At 44.4% G+C, this 19,770-nt stretch overlaps 1 protein-coding gene across 1 annotated transcript in view; it reads right to left on the bottom strand.

The window, feature by feature from the left end:
- Nucleotides 1–535: 535 nt before the first annotated feature.
- RNF185 (ring finger protein 185) overlaps nucleotides 536–19,770 on the bottom strand; it is a 35,896-nt gene continuing 16,661 nt past the window's right edge. Inside the window, exons 2-7 of the mRNA XM_004615565.2 lie at nucleotides 19,309–19,526; nucleotides 15,018–15,036; nucleotides 12,805–12,917; nucleotides 11,453–11,507; nucleotides 4,758–4,875; nucleotides 536–2,967 (exon numbers count right to left, since the gene is read on the bottom strand). Of these exons, the coding sequence (XP_004615622.1) occupies nucleotides 2,870–2,967; nucleotides 4,758–4,875; nucleotides 11,453–11,507; nucleotides 12,805–12,917; nucleotides 15,018–15,036; nucleotides 19,309–19,478 (573 nt within the window). The 5' untranslated portion in view covers nucleotides 19,479–19,526 and the 3' untranslated portion in view covers nucleotides 536–2,869. The remainder of the gene's footprint in view (nucleotides 2,968–4,757; nucleotides 4,876–11,452; nucleotides 11,508–12,804; nucleotides 12,918–15,017; nucleotides 15,037–19,308; nucleotides 19,527–19,770) is intronic.

Below are 19,770 nucleotides of genomic sequence, written 5' to 3'. Positions count from 1 at the left end.
CGTGCAAGGCAAACACCCTACCCGCTGTGCTATCACTCCAGCCCCCACTTAAAAATCTTGAGAAGTTCTGTGCCTACGAAAAATCAAATCAAATCCTCAGGAGCGGCACTCCTCATGCTCTAGGTTGAGGCCCATCTGCCCGGGGCATGGAGATGAAGACACTGAGTAACCTGACTGGCCTCAAAGCTGCAGCTTGTAAGTTAGGTATTCCATGAGGCCTGGGGCTGCCTGTTCGACAAATCACTTGCTGGGAAAGGGTATGTATGAAGCGGGTCTCAATTTCCACTTGAAATCTTGTTAGTGCTTGCCATTATTGTTTCGGGACCCCATGTGGTAGTGGTCAAGGAACCATATTTGGTGCTGGGAACTGAATTCGAGTCAGTCAGTGTTTGCCAAGAAAACACAGTGCATAGCACTGTGTGGTGCTATGCAGAGGCCGGGTTCGTGTAACTGCTCCTCAGCCCATTTACCCCCCAGCCCATTTACCCCACCCACCGGCCCCTCCGCTTGACACAGACAAGACCAGAGCTCACAGTAATGTAAAACCATTTGTTTAATTCTAAATCAAATCACTTTCACAACAGTGAAAATTAGTTTCTGGTTAAGGTGTGCCACTATACATGGTGCCGTTTTCTGACTGGTTGGGATCTGGTCCTGATCCACAAATGTGGCAGGAGGGGGGAGGAGCCAAGAGCATAGAAAACATACATGACAAAGGAAAGATGCCTTGGCAGAGTGGTGAGCCTGTAGGAGTGGTGTGAAGGGGGCTGCCATTTGGGCTGGGCCAGCAGCTCCAAGGTGGGTCCCTGCCTCGGCTCCTGGCGGAGGTTGTGTGGGGACATATAAAGTTCAAAGTCAAAGGGCACATTGGCCCACCAGGCTCTACTAACGGTCCTGGGGATGCCTTTTCTACTGGAACTCTCCTGGGATCACTCCATTTTATTAAACAGTCCAAATGATTTGATTTTCTATCTCTAACTATTCTTTAACCGTTTTCAAAACCCATGTGTCGGTACGGCCTCCCTCACTGAAGTCCTTTTTTATCACCACTAGGGGGCAGCAGTGTACTCAGCCATCCCACCAATCCTTTTGCCATGAGAGACGAGGGGGGCCTCTCACGTTGGAGATTTTCCGGTGATAAAAAGAACACTCTGGAGAGGGTGCCTCAAGAATTTTTAAAATCAGGCAGGTATACTGAAAGCTGGTGGCTTATTCCTGCCAAATGGATTCGGCAAAAGAACCACCGATTCAATACTTGTATTTTGACAGTTTAAACACTGAACTCTGGCATTGACAGGCGCAAAGGGGAAAGGGCAGAGGATGTGAAGAGGGGAGGATTTTCCTCATCTTACTCAAGGTATTGGTTTCCGCGTGCTACCCAGAGCCATATTTGAAAAAGTGAAAAAGGCAGGCCCTTCTACAGTTGCTTATTGCTTTGGGCAAGGAGCAGTATGAACAGGTCAAGTAAGTGGCTGCAGGCCCTAGAGGAAATTTCTCCCTACCCCAGAGGTCTTCTGGGAAAGGCTGGATTTCCAGAAGAGGCCTGACTGGCTGAGTGGGAACCGTCCCAGCACGTAAACTGTCCTCCTGCCTGGTACCACACTCCCTCAGAATCAGAGGAAGAGGCTTGTGGAGTTGAAAAAACAATCAAGGACTTGCAAGAATAAATCTGCCTGGGACTTTCCAGGGGAAAGACTTCCACAGGAAGACCACATCGTTATTTTCAGGTTGAGGCTGCACAGGCCCTGCTGCCTGGCTTTACAAATCATCAGGGGTTGTCTGCTCTCAAGTCCCATGCTTCCCGGGTTGCAGCACACTGACAAGGAGTTTTCAGGGGAATCCATCAAGCAATACCAAATTCAGGGCAACACACAGGTCTCCCCACTCCCTGCCTCTTCATACAGGACAACTTGGCGTCTGAGGAGGGTAGTCTTAAACATGCAGCTGGGATGACTTGATGAGGCTGCCTATTCCTTTGGGCAGGTCAAGGGGAAGATGCACCAAAACATCTGCCTGGGGGGCAGTCTTCTGCAGTGGTTTCTGCATCCACGTCCCAAATCCCACAGGAGTCCTGGGTGCAGGTCTTTCCACAGGCATGGCATCAGCACTGAGACAGGAAGAGGTGCAGTTTGGGGTGAAGGGCGATCAGCAAGTGTGAATGAAACCACGAGTCTGCAGGGCGAGTCTGTGTCAGGAAACCACGAAGTCACTGAAACAACTCTTCATGGCCCCGATTCATGAAAAGACCCTTAGGGCTCTCGGGATTTTATGAGGCAACTCCAGCTTCAGTCACTGCAATTACAATTTTTATAGAAGAGCAATTTCTTGCCTCTCGAGGAGGGGGGAGGAGGGAGGGAGGAAATCAGGAGAGAATATCACAGACAAATGGAAGGGGGCCCTCACTGCTGTGCAGCCCCGCTGACTTCACAGGCAGTTTACAAAGGAGTATCTTAGAGATGAAAGGAAGTTTCGGTAAGGATCATTTGGTGCATCTCTGTGTCCTTGAGATATGAAGCTTAGGTGAAATTATACCAGCTGTTTCCCTCTTCCCGCCTCTTCTCCATGCAGTCAGGACGTGCTGATCTGACTGGAACAGGATTTCATGGAGTCACCCATGAGAGATGATGCCATGCCATGGCCTGAAGTTTTAGCAGGGCATTTACAGCAGAGATCACGCTCCACGATCCTCACCAACTGGGCCTGATTGAGTCCCAAAGCTCTGATGGAGAAGCAAGACTCCTTGATATGTTACTGAGCCCACTGATTCCAGGGGTCAGGATTAGCCAGGAAGCCAGACACCGAGAGTGTGGGGGGTAGCATGTCACTAGTCCAGAGGCGCTGCCATAGATGTAGGCTGGGAACCCAGCAGTTAGGCAATCAGGAGCCAGAACATGATTACCAGGGCCACAAACAGGAAGAGACGTGACAGGAACTGTTCATCCACATACTGAGGTGTCCCAGGGACAGCTGGAGAGACAGGAGGAAGAAAGGCTGTCAGAATGCTGCAGCTGTACACAATGTCCAGTTGGTGCAGAAGGCAAAAGCTTTCATCTTTATATCTCTTTACAACAGACTCCTGGCACATTATAAGATTTCCAAACCCAAATAATATCAGGCCAAAAAAAAATTCTTTTCATAATTTATAGTTAATATTAACTAAAGCCTAAGAGGGTTTAGCTTGCGAGTTTAGCTTGCAAGTACAAATAAAACAGAAAACTTAAGAAGAAATAATAGAAGAAAACTATTATTTTTCTAGGCATCCTCTGTGTGCTATGTGCTATGCACAATTACTGCTTGGTGGTCAGTATTATTCCCCAATTTGTGTTAAAAAGAAATCTAAGGTGGAGAGGTCACACTATGGTGTTGGAACACTAAATGCCTAAAACAACTGTATAATGAACAACTTCGTAAATCACAGCGAGGAGAGGGGGAAGGCGGAGGAGAGGAAGGAGATGGGAGGGGAGGAAGAGGAAAGGAGGGGGAGGAGGAGGAGGAGGAGATGACAGAGAAGAAAGAAGGAGAAGAAAGAATAAGGAGGAGAGGAAGGAAGAGGGAGGAGGAGGAAGAAAGAGGAAAAAGGAGAAAGAAGAAAGAAAAAGAAGAACCGACTGGCCCAAGATCACAAGATTCACAAGTTGGTGGCAGAGCCCCCAAGTCCCCAGTCGTGCCGAGCCTCTCAGCAAGCACACTGCCTCCTGAGGCCTGAGCGTATCTATGAATTCTCGCTCTGTTGAGCCAGGAGGGATCTCGTAGGGCACCCCATGGGATGCCTCCCTTTCCCAGAGAGGACAACTAAAGCCCAGGCAGTCTATGTGATCTTTATACCACACTGTGAGTAAAGGCAGAAACTGGCTGAGAACTTTGTTCATCTATTTAAAGAAAAGCAGCCAACTGGACTATAGAGATAGCATAGGGGATAAGGTGCTTGAGTTGCACTGGGCCAACCCTGGTTTGATTTCCAGGGAGGTGCTGAGTGATTTTATTTTCCTGAAAAGGAGGCCCATAAGCCAAATAAGTTTGAGAACTTCGGTTTCCAAAGCACCACTTGTGGTTCCTCAAGCACCACGAGGAATGAACCCTGACAAGAGAATCAGAACTAAACCCTGAGCCTCCTAGGTATGATCCAAAACAAAAACTATAGAGCGCCTGCCTTGCACATGGCCAACCCAGGTTCTATTCTGGCACCATATGGCCCCATAAGCAGTGGGAATAACCACTGAGCACAGAGATAGAAGTGAGCACTGAGCACCATCTGGTGTGGTCCATAAATCAAAGAATCCCCTGCCCTCCCCCCAAAAGCTGACTTGGGGTGGGGGAGAAAAAAGAACAAGGAGCTGTATCCATCCTGGGATGAACAAACACCAAATGTGACCATATGGGATACCAGGAATAGAACCCAGGTAGGCTGCATGCAAGGCAAGAACCCTACTTGCAGTACCAGAGCTCCAGTCCACTTTTTATGGGTCTGGTGTAGTTCTTGGGAACCATTTCTGAGCATTTCCTCATTTGTAAAATAGAGTTAATCATATAGCTGTCCCATAGGCTTACTGCAAGAACCTCTAGATTGTCAAGAAATGAGCGGCTTAAATGAGCTTAATACTTGGGAAGTATGTGCTATTACTAGTGTAACTACCAGTGATACGAAGAGAGTTCAGCACATTTTGAAAAGGCTAACAATGAGATGACAATGGCTGTTATATATGTACTGATTAATTCCAGAGGATTCCCAGGTAGGGTTCACAGAAACAGAGCCTTACCTGGAGGAGGCCGCCCATCATTTATGTTAAATGCTGTGGCAAATATCCCAAAGGGAAAGGCCCCAATTCCAAAAGACATCTGGAAGCCACCATCTCCAAATCCAAATCCTTGAAATCCCTGTATGGAAGGAAGAAATACAATTAAGAACAATAACCAGTATTGCAAATTATAAAATATCTCAATCGTTTTTAAGAAAGAACAAAAGAGATTCCTTTGCACTTGTCAAATATGTCACCTCCACTGTGGCAGCCACCTCCCTTCCATACCTTCTGCCATCTGTTTTTTTTTTTTTGCTTTTTGGGTCACACCCAGCGATGTTCAGGGGTTACTCCTGGCTTTGCACTCAGGAATTACTCCTGGCGGTGCTTGGGGGACCATATGGGATGCCGGGGATCGAACCCGGGTCGGTCGCGTGCAAGGCAAACGCCCTACCCGCTGTGCTATCGCTCCGCCCCCTGCCATCTGTTTTTTTGGGGGGAAGAAGTTTTCCTTCCATCTGATCCCGAAAGTGGTATAATTGGGAAGCTCCTCTGCCCTTCAGGCCTTAGAGGAGTCCCAATTAAGGAGTGTACAAGCTAGGAAAAGGAGATTGTGATCCAGAATAAAACTCTCTGCTGATTGAAGTCGAGGTTCTTAGAGCTCCAGGCCTTTTTTTCCCAGATCCCACACTAGCCAGTAAAATTTTCTATATGCTTTACACAACAGTAAGACCAGAAATTGCACAGTTAACAAGCTACACAGTACTGTGAAGTTCTAATTAACCAACGTAAGTCATGACGGAAACCATGATACATACTATCAGATTCATTTCACTAAATATATAGTAATAGAAAAACTCTTCTGACCACTTATAGGACAACACTGTTCTAACACATGGTCACAAGTACATGACAATATGCAGTTATATGGTGTTTTTTTCTTTTTTCTTTTTTTCACTTTCATTTCCTTTCCCCTACTCACTTAGACTAGGGTTTGCGCAGACTCTGCGTTATGGTGCTTGTGCACTTGGCCAGGATGCTCACCAAGGCCTGCATTCCTTTAGCTATAGTGCTCACTTGGCTTTGCTGTGGGCTGCACTTCTGAGCTGAGGCACAAAAATTAAGGAAGGTGGTGCTTGCCAGAGCTGGCTATGGTATTCACATATCTCTAGTTGCAATGCTCACGAAGGTTCTCACCCACTTTTATTGTTTTTTTGTTTTGTCTGTTGGGTTTTTTTTTTTTTTTTTGCTTTTTGGGTCACACCCAGCGATGCTCAGGGGTTACTCCTGGCTTTGCACTCAGGAATCACTCCTGGCGGTGCTTGGGGGACCATATGGGATGCCGGGGATCGAACCCGGGTCGGCCGCGTGCAAGGCAAACGCCCTACCCGCTGTGCTATCGCTCCGGCCCCTTGTCTGTTGGTTTTTTTTGTTTTGTTTTGGGATCACACTTGGTGGTTCTCCAGGCTTACTCCTGGCTATGTACTCAGGGATCTCCTGGTGGAGCTCAGAGGACCATATAAGGTGCCTGGAATCAAACCCAGGTCAGATGCGTGCAAGGCCAGTGCCTTAGCCACTGCACTATCTCTCCAGCCTGTAGCTCCCCATTTTTTTTTCTCCCCATTTTTGAGCCACACCCAGTGATCCTCACAAGAATCAGGTTTGGCGGTACTCAGGGGATATAAGGTGCCAGGGAGCAAACCTGGGTCAGCCCTATGCAAGGCAAACATCCTACCAGCTGTACATCTCTCCAGCGCCCTGTAGCTACAAACTTCTTGCTGGACAGCATTACTGTAAAGACTAATAGTCAATTTAATTGAAAAAAAAAAAAAAAAAAAGCAATCCGATAGGAAAGAAAGCAACAGCTTCCATCTCAATGCAGAAATGCTTCTTTCACAGACTAGCATGGCTGAGTCAGGGCTCCTGGGACTGTGGCTGCCTTACCCAGCAAGGTGCAATTGTTTCATCAGTGCCATCCTGAGCACTAATCCCGGACTCCTTTCCATGAAAATCTGTATCATCACACAGGACCTCACTTTTGGAGGGTTTACATTCCATGGGCAGTTGCAAGTGCCTGTAAACACCAGGCGTGTGCATCACGACCAGACTTTGGCTTCCCGGGGTCTCAATCTCATTCCCGGGTTAAGAGCTACTGATCACTTCAGTGGGAACCAGAGCCTGGGAACGGAAAGTGGTGTCTCCCAAAGCCATAAGTGGGGACTTCAATTACAGCCAGCTATAAGTTTCAGTCCATTTGCGTGGCTATGAATCAGTCACTTCACTTATCTGGGTCTCTGGGATTTATACTAGATTACATATGCGAGAAGGACCTTAGTACAAAGCTTTCACATATAAAGACCATTCAACAGTATTTAACAGTTACATTAAGTTTCATTAATTTAACTCTTAAAAGCACTGATACCAAAAATAAATGTTTTGAGCACTGGGGCCAGGAGTGAGAGCCCCAGTGAGCACGGATATGAGCACTACAAGCAGAATAATCAAGGGCACAATTTAAAAGAGTGTAACCATTAGAAAAATATGTGTCCAAGCAGCACAACTAAAGGAATTTGACCCCTGGCAAGCACCTCAGCCAAGTATGTGGGCACCACAAAAGTGTGAGTACCATACCCAAATGTATGTGTGACACTTTTCATGGCAAGTAACATCAAAGAAGGGAAGGGGAAAAAGGAAATATGTAGACGAGGACCCCAATTTCTATGGCAATCTCTGATTCCGTGATTCTTCCCAAGGACAGCTCAGTGGTGTCTGTCTGGGGAACATGAGGATGTGAGTTTAATTGCTGGCACTGTCACACATGTTTGGGCGAGATTCCTGGGGCACAGCACTGCTCTTTGGGATCCTGGCACCACAAGTAAGTATGTGGTGACATGTCATGGCCAGGGGGGCCAAAGCACAAGTAAAGTGTGCAACCAACCACTAGCTCTGCAACAAAAGTGTGCGTGGCCCCATAACCAAATGTCCAAGAACCACATCAGCTCATCATAACAGCAGCAACAAGAAATGGGGAGTTGGGGAAAATCTTATCCCTGGAAATCCAAAGAAAATGCTGCGATCCGAATAGGAAAAAAGTATGTGCAAAGCGGGTCATGGTAGTATTATATATAACAGCAAAATCCAGAAGCAATTCAAAGGTCCTTTAACTGAAAAACCTAAATCATGCATCAGCATTAAACTGAATAAATATGACCCTTTGAGATACATGAGGGGTGGTAAAATGACAGTATAGGGTGCAGAACACTTATTGCCTCGCATGTGGCTGACCCAGGTTCAATCTCTGGAACCGAATATGGCCCCTGAGCACCGCCAGAAGTGATCCCTGAGCACAGAGCCCTGAGTAAGCCCTGGGCACCCCCGGGTGTGACCGAAAAACAAAAATGAAAAAAAAAAAATCACAAAGGACCCACATGAATAGCTCAGAAGCACTGATCTTCAAGCTTATGGTCAGGAGTTCAAAAACACCAAGCTCCATCCTGGAAGCAATCCTGTCCGTGACCCCTGGGGCTGCTACTCCTGGGAAGCACCACAGCTGAAAATGTGTGAACACCATGTCCAGAAAATGCAACACGTGGTGAGCACCACACCAAAACTTGAGTGCCTCAACTAAGAGTGCCTTCCCTGGCAAGCATGTGGACACGCAACACAGCATGTGTGCAAACTGAGGAGTACAAATCTTGGTGAGTACCATAGCCAAATGTGTGTGCATTCAACCTGATTGAAGACCCCTGGAGAGCCTATGAGTACTATGCACCCGGGCAGTCCCTGTAACATCATCACTGATGAAGGGAAGGTGAGGCATAAAGGGATAAAATATCTTAAAAATAAAAAATTAAAGAAGACACTAAAAAGTTACATTAAAAGTACTGAATGGGGGCTGGAGTGATAGCACAGCGGGTAAGGCATTTGCCTTGCACGCGGCCGACCCAGGTTCGATTCCCAGCATTCCATATGGTCCCCTGAGCACCACCAGGGGGTAATTCCTGAGTGCATGAGCCAGGAATGACCCCTGTGCATTGCCGGGTGTGACCCAAAAAGCAAAATAAATAAATAAATAAATAAAAATAAATATAAATAAATAAATAAATAAATAAATAAATAAATAAAAGTACTGAATGGGGTTATGGTACCACCAGCAGGTCCACTTGTACCTGCAGGGCGAGTGCATCAGCAGCTTGATAGTGCCTTCAGTCTTCTAGATACCCCAAAATAAGAATTATATTTTAAACAAACAGCATAGTGAAATAGTGTCAGATACTATAAAAATACACATATACAGGCATATTGAGAATTCGGAAAAGTATAAATACACTTGTTCAAGGACTCTGATAATGGATTCTCTCCTTTTAAGATTTAATCTTTTATAAGTGCCGAGGATCAAAACTAGGGCTTCATACATAATTTCTACCACTGAGTCGTATTCCTAGCCTAAGACAGTGTTTTCACAAGAATTTTGTTTTGGGCCACCCAGGAGTGCTAAGGGTCAACTACCAGGCAAGTTCCTTAGGGATTGTTGAGTGCTAGAGATAAAACGGCCTCCCACATACAAAGCCTGTGCAAAAACCCTTTGAGCTATCGCCCAAGCCCCCAGAAAAAATTTTTTAATACTAGCTTCTGATTTAAATGATTTTTCTCAGCTAGTAATTCTAAGAATTCTAGCAAAATAATCATGAACCTGCTACACATATCTGTAATTTTTTTAAGAGCATTATTTATTTACAATATTTAGGGGTTTTTGAACCATACCTAGCAATGCTTAGTTACTCCTGGCAATGCACTCAGAGATTAATCTGAATGATTGGGGGAACATATGGGTTCAACCCAGTGATCAATCCTGGTTGGTCCTGTGTAGGCAAGAGCCTTATGCATTGTAGAATCTCTCTAGGCCCCAAAGCATCTTTTAAACAGAAGAAAAGGAGGGACCATAACACAGCAGATAGGGCATTTATTTGCCTTGCACATGGCCAATGTGGTTCACTCCCTGGTGCTCATATGGTTCCCTGAGTACCTCCAGGAGTGAGCCCTGAAAGAAGAGCTAGGATTAAGCCCTGAGCAGTGTATACCCAATGGTCTACCACCACCCCACCCCATAAAAGGAAACAAATATCCAATGAATTAAATAAATTATAATTGACTAAAGTCTACTTTAAAGTCTAAAGTACAATCCTCAGACTCTACTGAACTGAAAAGGAACAGGAACTGAAGGGAGGAAGCGTTCACTGGACTATGGTAAAGAGAAGTTAGTCCTTTGGTAGTGGATAATGTTTGGTAACATACATTTTGAACATGTGATAAATTGTATCCCTGTGTCACTGTATCACTGTCACCCCATTGTTACTCAATTTACTCTAACGGGCACCAGTAACTTTTCTATTACACTCAGCCCTGAGATTTTAGCAGCCTCTTCTTGTCTTTCCCAACAATTGAAGGCTCTTTCAGGGTCAGGGGAATGAGACCTATAATTATTGTTTTTGGCATATCGAATACCCCACGGGTAGCTTGCCAGGCTCTGTCGTGCGGGCGGGATACTCTCGGTAGCTTGCCAGGCTCTCTGAGAGGTATGTATATATGTTACTGTATTTTGGAAATGAATACGTCACAGGAAGCTTGCCAGGCTCTCCCAAGTGGGCAATAGACTCTCGGTAGCTTGTCAGGTTCTCCAAGAGGGAGAACTAGGCTATTAGATGCTTCCGGGAGCTTGGTTTTATAGTCTCTGGATATTTCCTTGTATGATTGTATCCCTAAAACCTATATATTAAGTAAACAACATTTCCTCAATAAAAGAAGTCAATTAAAATACTATAGTAAATTCATACAAATAAGTACTAAATAGCTATTAAAATGCTACTGACACAGGAAATCTCTTATTGTTGAGGGCTGGAGATATAGTATAGGTTAAGGCCCTTACTTGCTTTACATGAGCCAACCTGTTTGATTTCTGGCACCACATATGGTTCCCTGAGCATTGCCAGGAGCATTCCCTGACCTCTATGGGATGTCCAAAATCAAGAACCAAACCAAAACCAAGAATAAAAGATATATTGTTGAAAGGCTGTTCTGAGACTGTCAATTGCATAGAGCAAGGATCTTTGCTGTGTTCACTGTGGTACCACCAGCAACTAGAATAATACTCTAACATAGAAAGGCACTTAAGATAGAACAAATATTTAAAAAGAGCTATAAATAGTAGTCACATATTATAAAAAATAAATAATAACTCAATGGACTGAACACATGCTCTGCACGCAGAGGTCCCAGGTTCGATTCCTAGCACCACAAATTTTTCTGAGCACCACAAGTGACTCTCAAGGACTAAACCAGCTGTAACCTCTGAGCCTCACCAGATAAAACAAAATTCACACATATAAACAGATCTATAAAATCTGCAATAATAGTGGCCAGGAATATGGCTCAGTGGTAAAAGCATGACTCAAAATATAAAGGCCTAGGTCAGATCCCTGGCACTGCAAAAACATTTGATAGAAAAAAGACCAAAATACTTCCAGTGTTCTGAGTGGTATGATTCATAGGTAATAATTAATGGCATCATTAATCCCCATTTTCCTCTCTATAACTTAGATTTTCCTTTACATTTATAATCAAAGGGAAAAAGCATAGGGTCAAGAAGGAAAAATAATATATTAATAATTATTAAGCCATGGGCTCATTTCTCCAGCTCTTCCTAGAATGTTCCTCACCCCTCTGTTCTCTGGCTCCGGTCTTTGTCCTTGAGGACGAGGAGGGGTCTTCTCTCTGAAACAAAAACAGTATAAAGCTCATTACAAAACACTCTGAGCTGATCCCTGGGTGGAGTGGGAGTTCTCCACCCACAAGTCAAAGTTCCCTTTCCTACCCAGCACACGAACCAAATGAAACCAAATATAAAGTCTTCATTTTCCCGGCAATTAACTGTTTTTCTCAACTGCAGAGGAAGCCAAGGAATAAAGCAGCTTGTTATGAGATTCATTAGATTGCCCTATAGCCTACTCCTCTCACAGGCACCTTAATCCAGACAGGGATGAATGCCAGCTAGTTCTTCTCCCTGGGTTGTCCGATAAAAAGTCACTGACGACATGAAGAAATCCCTTAATTCAATTTTGAAAAGAGGAGGGTTTGTCACTGAGAGGGATAAAATTCAGGATCTCTCTTTTTTTTTTTGCTTTTTGGGTCACACCCAACGATGTTCAGGGGTTACTCCTGGCGGTGCTTGGAGGACCATATGAGATGCCGGGGATCGAATCCGGGTCGGCCGCGTGCAAGGCAAACGCCCTACCCGCTGTGCTATCGCTCCGGCCCCTCAGGATCTCTCTTATTTGTCCTGTAACTCAGTTTTATCTTTTACACTTTTTGGACAAGTGTCACCTCTATTCTGTTTGCCTCTGGGTCTAAGCCTCTTCTACTATGGTGACAACTAATGTGAAAGACAACCAATGTGAAGGAGGTGGTTAACTTTGGACCTGTTCATTGAAGGTGAGCCTAAATTAGAGGTAATACAAGGGGTTGAACATGGGCTGAGCTCTCCCTCTTTTGGGGATAGCAGAAAAGCTGGTGGGAGAGGAAACACAAGGATTCAAGAATATGAATGGGCTGATTAAGTCCTTTAAAAAGAAATCCAATATATCTGGAATGTCAAATATCTATAGGGAATGTAGAGTGGGATAGGAATGTAAGCAATATTGTCAAGGTTTTTAAAATTTTTTTATTTGGGGGATGTGCCAGGCCATCAAAAAGGGTTCTGTTATAGCAATTCTCTGCCCCATTCTCCTGCTAGACACCCTGTTCCCAGGTGTGTTCTTCATACCACCTTGCATATTTGCAAGTGAGATGACATATACACCCCAGGTATATGTCCACTGGCAGAGGCTCAGTGGCAGCAGTAATCAAATCCAGAATTTGGTTACCCTAACTCTCAGCTTACTCCTGCATGCATCCTCAGAACTGAGGGTGAGCAAGCATTAAGGAAAGAATGGGTAAAGGAGTGATGAACAACTTGAAAGTCAAGTTCAAGGGCGGAGGGGAGGAGTGTGCAAGAGATGCCCCAAGGCCTCACCTGGGGTCCTGCTGTCCCGTGCTGCCCCTGCCGTAGAGTGGGATGACCTTGTCTCGACTGATGCCGGCTTTGCAGACTGGACACACCTGCCTGTTAGGTCTGGTCTCTAACCACTGCAAGTAGGAGAGAAAAAAGCATGAATGGCCCAAGCTCAACATCAAGCAGTCCATTAGAACAATATAGGCCAGAGCCTTAAAACTGGAATACCTCAAGGAACCGACTCTGACTCTTGCCCCTGGCACTCACTAATAAATATTTACTAGCGGTGAAATCAAAATTGCCTTTAAACACCACCATAATTACACAGGCTTCTTCACGCATCATTCTCTCTAGGGGTTCCCAGCAACAGAGCAAGAAGAAAGCGCATGCCTGGTGAGGTGTCAAGGAGCCTGTGTTTGAGTCTGGGCTTCAGTTTGGGATCTAGTGCAGCCATGAGTCTTTAAATTGCCACCTTCCCTGATGGATCCCTGGTATTACCCTGGCGATTTTTCTGTGATGTTTCATTTGTGTAGCATTTTGCCAACAACTCTGGGACTTTCTGGTGACTTACTGTTTTGCTTATTATCTAAATTCACTTTATTTTTTAACTGTACTTTCACTGACATTTGCATTGTTATTGCTTTCAAAATTAAAAAAAAAAAATTCTATACGGAGTTTCCCAAACCTTTTAACTGGTTATATTAAAAACACTTTTTTTCCTGGAGGCCACTTGGAGACCACCCCTGGCAGTGCTCAGGGTTTAGTCTGGGTTCTGTGGTTAGGGACCACTTCCAGTGGAGCTTGGGTGATTATCTGGAGTTGCCAAGGATAGAACTCATGTCAGTGAAGTACCATACCCACTCTACTATTTTTTTTCGGTCCTCCATTTTTAACATTGTTTTGGGGCCACACTCAGGGATGTTCAGGGGTTACTCTTGGCTCCAAACTCAGAAATCACTCCTGGCAGTGCTCAGGAGACAATATGGGATGCTGGGAACCAAACCTAGGTTGGTCAGTGCACAAGGTAAGTGCCCTACCCTTTATACTATCTCCTTGCCCCCCCATTTTAACTTTCTTAAAAACAGAAAATTAAAATGATAAAACATTACCTATAGTACCTTTATAAACCTTAATTAATCATGTTTTTTTTGTCAGAATATAAATTGTATCTTTGGGTCCAGTAAGGATAGATTTATTATACATATGTGAACTAGGGCTTCAGCATCTAGAAGGCAGCGTTTATTGATTTTTTTTTTTTTGAGGGGGGACCAAATCCAGAAGTGCTCAGAGGTCACCAAGACTACACTCAGTAATGCTGAGGGGAGTGGGGAAGGAAAAGACAGGCATGACATGAAGTGCCACGAACTGAATTTAGGAGATTAAACATTCAAGACATGAACTACCATTTGAGCTAGAGTCCTGGTCCTGTGTTATTCCTTAAAAACATCAAAATGCATGTATTTTGTGCTATAAACGTGCTCTTCTGGGTTCCACTGAGATCAGAATGCAGCCCTGAAAAAACCAGAAACACTTCTCTTGTCTCCCTCTTCTCTTCCATCCAGATTCTGAGACTACTGGTCAGCAACTTTCTTGCCCCCCCACTTCCTTCTCCCAAACACCTATTAGTGCAGGTTCTAACTGCAGGCAACAATGGATAAAGGCAGCTCTGCAAAATTATTCATAATTCTACACCCCAGGCCTTGCTCTGTCCCACCCACCAGGTGCCTGGGTCCCAGGCAGTATGGACTGATTTTCATAGTGTGAAGCTGGACAACGGACTTTTAGTTTTTGGGCTACACTCAGTGATGCTCAGGGGTATCAAAAGCTCTTTGGAATAAAATTGTTTCCCTCCCAACATTTTCAAACCATAAAAGATAGGGGGGATTGGTGATGTGGTTCTTTCTACAGAGAAAAAGTCACAAACATAAAAACCTACAAAAATGTAAAATTCAACACAATTTCCAAATGAAGAAAGGGGACCTGAGAGGTAGTGGGTTGCTAAGGCCAGAAAGGCAGTATATAACACGGTCAGGACCATCTTGGGTATTACATTAACCACCCTGCAGTTTCATCAATCTCTGTCAGTGGGCAGGTGGATAGAGAGTTGGGGGAAAGTAAGCAAATGAATCCACAAGCAAAGGAGATTGCAGCTTCTGACAGCAGTCTCCTGAGACCAGGAGTGCCTTGTGCAACCACAGCTGATGAAAGACAAAGTAAAATGAAAAGCATCTTACCTGATGTAAACATGGCCAACTGCCAGAGTCCCCAAGGGCAAGCAGTCATCAAGGAGAAAGAAGGGGGAAAAAGAGAAAAACGCTTTCATTAGCAGAAACACTGAAGATGCTGGGAACAGAAAAATGGGGGGAAAAGAATCACTACAATCCACTGAGAGTCCGAAGGCATCACTAGTCAGAAGATGCCGATGTCAAAAAAAGAATGAGTAAAACCACAGGAATGATGAGGCCATGAAGACAAAATGCCTGTCACCAGCCTTGGGCCTCCATTACTTGTGAAGACCTCCAGATCCCAGACTCTTCCAGACCCACATTCTTTATAAGTGAACTTTTGAAGGGTAGTGGCATCCAAATCAAATAAAAACTAAGGACTCTCTAGAAGGAAAACCACCTAGGGATGCTTGCACGTATGCTTAACACACTATTTTACTCAGTTCAATAGGTTCAGTCTTCTTGGAGGTTTCATAGGAAATCTGTGGATTTATATCTATGTTAAAGTCTTCAGGCTGTCCTCAGCCCTGAGAACTCTGGCAGGAAGTAGCCTGGATGTTCAGATCTACTGCATAACATCTTTAATGAAAAAAATGAGTATGGGAGAAAAACATTCTAAATCTCAGCTTTATTTTTTTAATCTCAGCTTAATGAATTACAAGACAGAAGCTGCTGCCCAATCTTTTATTTATTTTTTATTTGTTATTCATTTACCTATTTTTGGCTTTTGTGACACACTCGGTGGTGTGCAGAGGTTACTCTTGGCTCTGCACTCAAGGACTACTCCTGACCATTCCTAAAAACATCAAAATGTATGTATTTTGTGCTATAATTGTGCTCTTCTGTATTCCACTGAGATCAGAATGCAGCCCTGAACAAACCAGAAACACTTCTCTTATCTCCCTCTTCTCTGGATGCCAAGGACTGAACCTCTGCGCAAGGCAAGCACCCTATCCACTATACTATCTATCCAACCCCTCAATCTTTTTTTAAAGATATGTTTCATTTACTTGCTCCTGCTTTTGGGTTTTTGGTTTCCCAAGCAGTATTCTGGGAACCTGGGAACCACTCAGTCTGGCTCTGAATGCCAAACAGGTTCAGCAAAGCTAGGTACTTGGGCTATCCCAGTGGTCTGGATAGGGGGAATGGTGCTGAGGACTGAACTCAGTGTTCCTGCATGCATGGCATGGGATCTAGCCCTTTGAGCTACCTCCGAATGCTGAAATTTATAATTTGAAAAATGACAAAATTAAACTCAGAAACATGAAATAGCTCACCTCAAGTGCCAGGTCTAAAATGCCAAGTCAGCTAACTTTTTAGGGTGATTAATCCTCCTCTAACCTAGTATTGGGTACAAGAAGTTATTTTTATAGACTCTAAGGAAAAGTTACCCTAAGTCCAGGTTTGGGGTGAGGGGTTAGAAGGGCCTTTCCACGCAATGCTCAGGAGGTCCAGGGGCTTCTAGATACTCGGATACTGGCTGTGTGGGCTACTGGCTCAGTGCTTGGGCCTGGTGATGCAGGGCTAAATGCCAATAAGGCCTCGCTGGCAGTGCTTGGGGCCACTAGGGTCACACCCAGTCCAGAGGTCCTTGGGGATGATGTGCTGCTAGGGACTAAACTTTGCACCTTGAGAATATAAGGAATGCATTCTAGTCCTTCAACCTATCTCTAGTCCTCATTGCAGATTTTCCAATCAATCTTAATTGATTCCCTCATACAGTCATTCACTCACTCATCAAACAATTTACATACTGCACATACCTGCTCTATGCCACAACAGTGGAAAATGTAGGCATGATTTCTGTTCCTCATCAATTGCCTCTCCTACTGAGTCAAGTTTGAACTCAGATCATTCCTTTAATTCCTAAACAATTCAGCTTCAAAAATCTAGATGTACAAACTCCCTGAATGTAAGAGACACCTGCTTCTAGCGTCAACATGCAAATGCCATTCTAAATGGAGCTGAGGAATCCCTGCTCAGGAAATCGCATCCTCTGTGGGAGAAGCAGAAGTAACTTTCCTTTATAGGAAATTTAAGGATTAGGACAATGATAATTGTCTTTTTTTTTTTTTTTCTGTTTCAGTGGAGGTGTTGAAGGCAGGGCAGTGCTACATCTGACAGTGCTCCAGGTCCACAAAATGCTAGAAATCAAACCCAGCACCTCACACTGTAAGAAGTATGCTCTACCATTTAAGTCACACTCCCAGTCTGCTGTCATTTATTTAGTAACACTATGTGCCCAATGTGGCCAAATAACTTTTTATGTAATGTTACTGAATGGCTCCACTCACCTTTGAGGGAGTACAATTATTTTCATTTTAAAGATGTAAGGCACAGAAAGACTGGCAGATTTTCCCAGAACAAGGGACCCTGACTGAAAGCATTTGTTTCATGTTTTTAGTCTATGACCATTTCAATAGTATTCTCTTTGTTTTGGAGCCACACCTGGCAGTACTCTGGGGTTATTCCTGGCTCTGAGCTCAGAAGTGACCCTTGGTGATGCCCAGGGACCATATGTGGTGGCAGATACCAAACCATAACTGAAAGCATGTAAGGCAAATGCTTTGCCTCTTATCACTCATATCAAGTCCTAGTTTTATGATACTCTGGGGATCACCAATTTCAGAAGAGGGCTGACAGTAACAGTTTCTGAATCAAAGTAATTACAGACAGCTCAAGGACTGACTGCATGTTTTATATGTGGAAGTCCTGGGGGTAATCCCCGCAAAACCACCAGTAGCAGCAACTCCCCACACAGCCAGAAATAGCCCAAATACTACCAGGTATGGCCCAAATCTCACCCCAAAACAATCATGGCAAGAGCCTTAAACAAACAAACAAACAAACAAATCATGGCTCAAACCTCCATCCCAAAATAATCAGAGCAAGAGCCTCAAAAAAAACATTCCTCATTTTACTCATTCACCAATTTCTTACCTTATATACTAGTTGCTAACTAGTATAATTGTTTTGTATAATGTTTCTGGGCCACACCTGGTAGTGCTCTAGTCTTATTCCTGGCTCTGCACTGGGATCAGTCCTGGTGGTTCTTAGGGGACCATATGAGGTTGAACCTGGGTCAGCCACATGCAAGACAAATACCTGACCCATTGTGTTCTCTCCCCAGTCCTGCTAAAGAATGTAATTTAAATAAATCACACTAAAATGATCTTTCCTTAAGTTTCTTTTATACTAGTTGTTAACTTAAACATCTTAATATTGCTTAAATGACCCTTTCTTCACACCACTTCCCTCCTCAAAAATATTCGGTAGCACTATGTCCTAGTCAGTCAAATTTGGGTTTCCTTATCTGGCCTAGCCTCCCTTAACTATTTGGAAACAGTTTCTAAATACTCTCCAATCTCTATCCAGGATGCTATTAATCAGGTAGCCTCAGTATCTAAGAAGAATCCAATAATGCATATAGCTGTCCCTTAGTAGGCAATTACCCGCCTTGGGATGGCACATATTCCTTTCCTTAACTGGCATTGTTACCCCAATTTGCCTCTTTAAAAGTTTAAAATCATGAAGGAAAGGTGGGATTCTTGGTTTTGTTTGTTGTTGTTTTGGGGACACACCTGGTAATACTCAGGGGTTACTCCTGACCCTGCAATCAGGAATTATTCTAGCAGTGCTTGGCAGATCATATGCAACATCAGGGACTGAACCGACATCAGCTGCAAGCAAAACAAACACCTTACCTACTGTATTATCGCTCTGGCCCCATAATGGTAAAAATTATTTTAAACATTCACCTAGATTCTAGGAGCCAGGAAAGAATTCTGAAGGCCTGCAGGCTGAAAGAGAGCCGCTACTTCATTTCCATAGATATAAATTGTGACAATTACTAAAACCATAGCTAAAACCTTTTATCCAGAGTAAACCACTGCTTACAAACAACACTGAAAAATGGGGCCAAGTACTGTTTAATTGCCTTGTCCAAGGATCATTCAGTAAAGTGGCAGAATGAGGATTCTGAACAAGGGTGTCTGGCTTGCCTTGCTCCTAACCACTGTGCTATACCACCACTGGGTTCAGCACAGCAAGTGGCACAGTGGTGTCACTAAATGATGAGTATGAAAACTTTAATGGAGGGTTATGGAGTTCAGGATGAGGACAGGATTTACTGAGACCACTCAGGTCATGAACAGGAGAGCTGGGATGAAGACCAAGATCTCCTGTCTATTGGACTTGAGTTTATGAGGAATGTGGGAAATCACGTGCTCCATGGTAACCCAGTGCCCGAATTTTCTAAACTAGACAGTGCTGCCCCTGGGAAGGTGGTGCATATACTGACCAGAAGAGGTGGCCACACAGGCTAATCACCGCATCCTTGGCTGTGTCGAGGCAGATGTTACACTCAAAGGTGCTGTCCTGCCCTCCACTCTCACCAGCACCATTGCCACTGGGACCCCCTGCACTGGAGTTCTCAGGTGATGCTGAGGCCGAAGGTCCCTTGCTTGCCATCCTGGACTGCTGACAAGCTCTTGAGTGAAGATTCTCTCCAAGAAAATCCTGAAAAGCAAGGAGTCTTTTATCTTTGACTGCCCATGTCTGCAGAACACCCTCACCCTGCCTTCATTCTTATGTCCCTGTCTGTTCTCAGTTTATTTTAGTTCATATTATGACTGAACCCCTGAGCACACGTCACAGGCTTCAAAGGATAACAGTCATGGGGCACCACTGAGAGCACAATGATCAAAAACCCATTACCGTAGCCTAGAACATACCACACAAACTGCACAAATACAAAGCACCT

This window comes from Sorex araneus, chromosome 9, assembly GCF_027595985.1.
Source record: "Sorex araneus isolate mSorAra2 chromosome 9, mSorAra2.pri, whole genome shotgun sequence".
NCBI lineage: Eukaryota > Metazoa > Chordata > Mammalia > Eulipotyphla > Soricidae > Sorex > Sorex araneus.
This window is presented reverse-complemented; position numbering and strand designations above follow the sequence as displayed.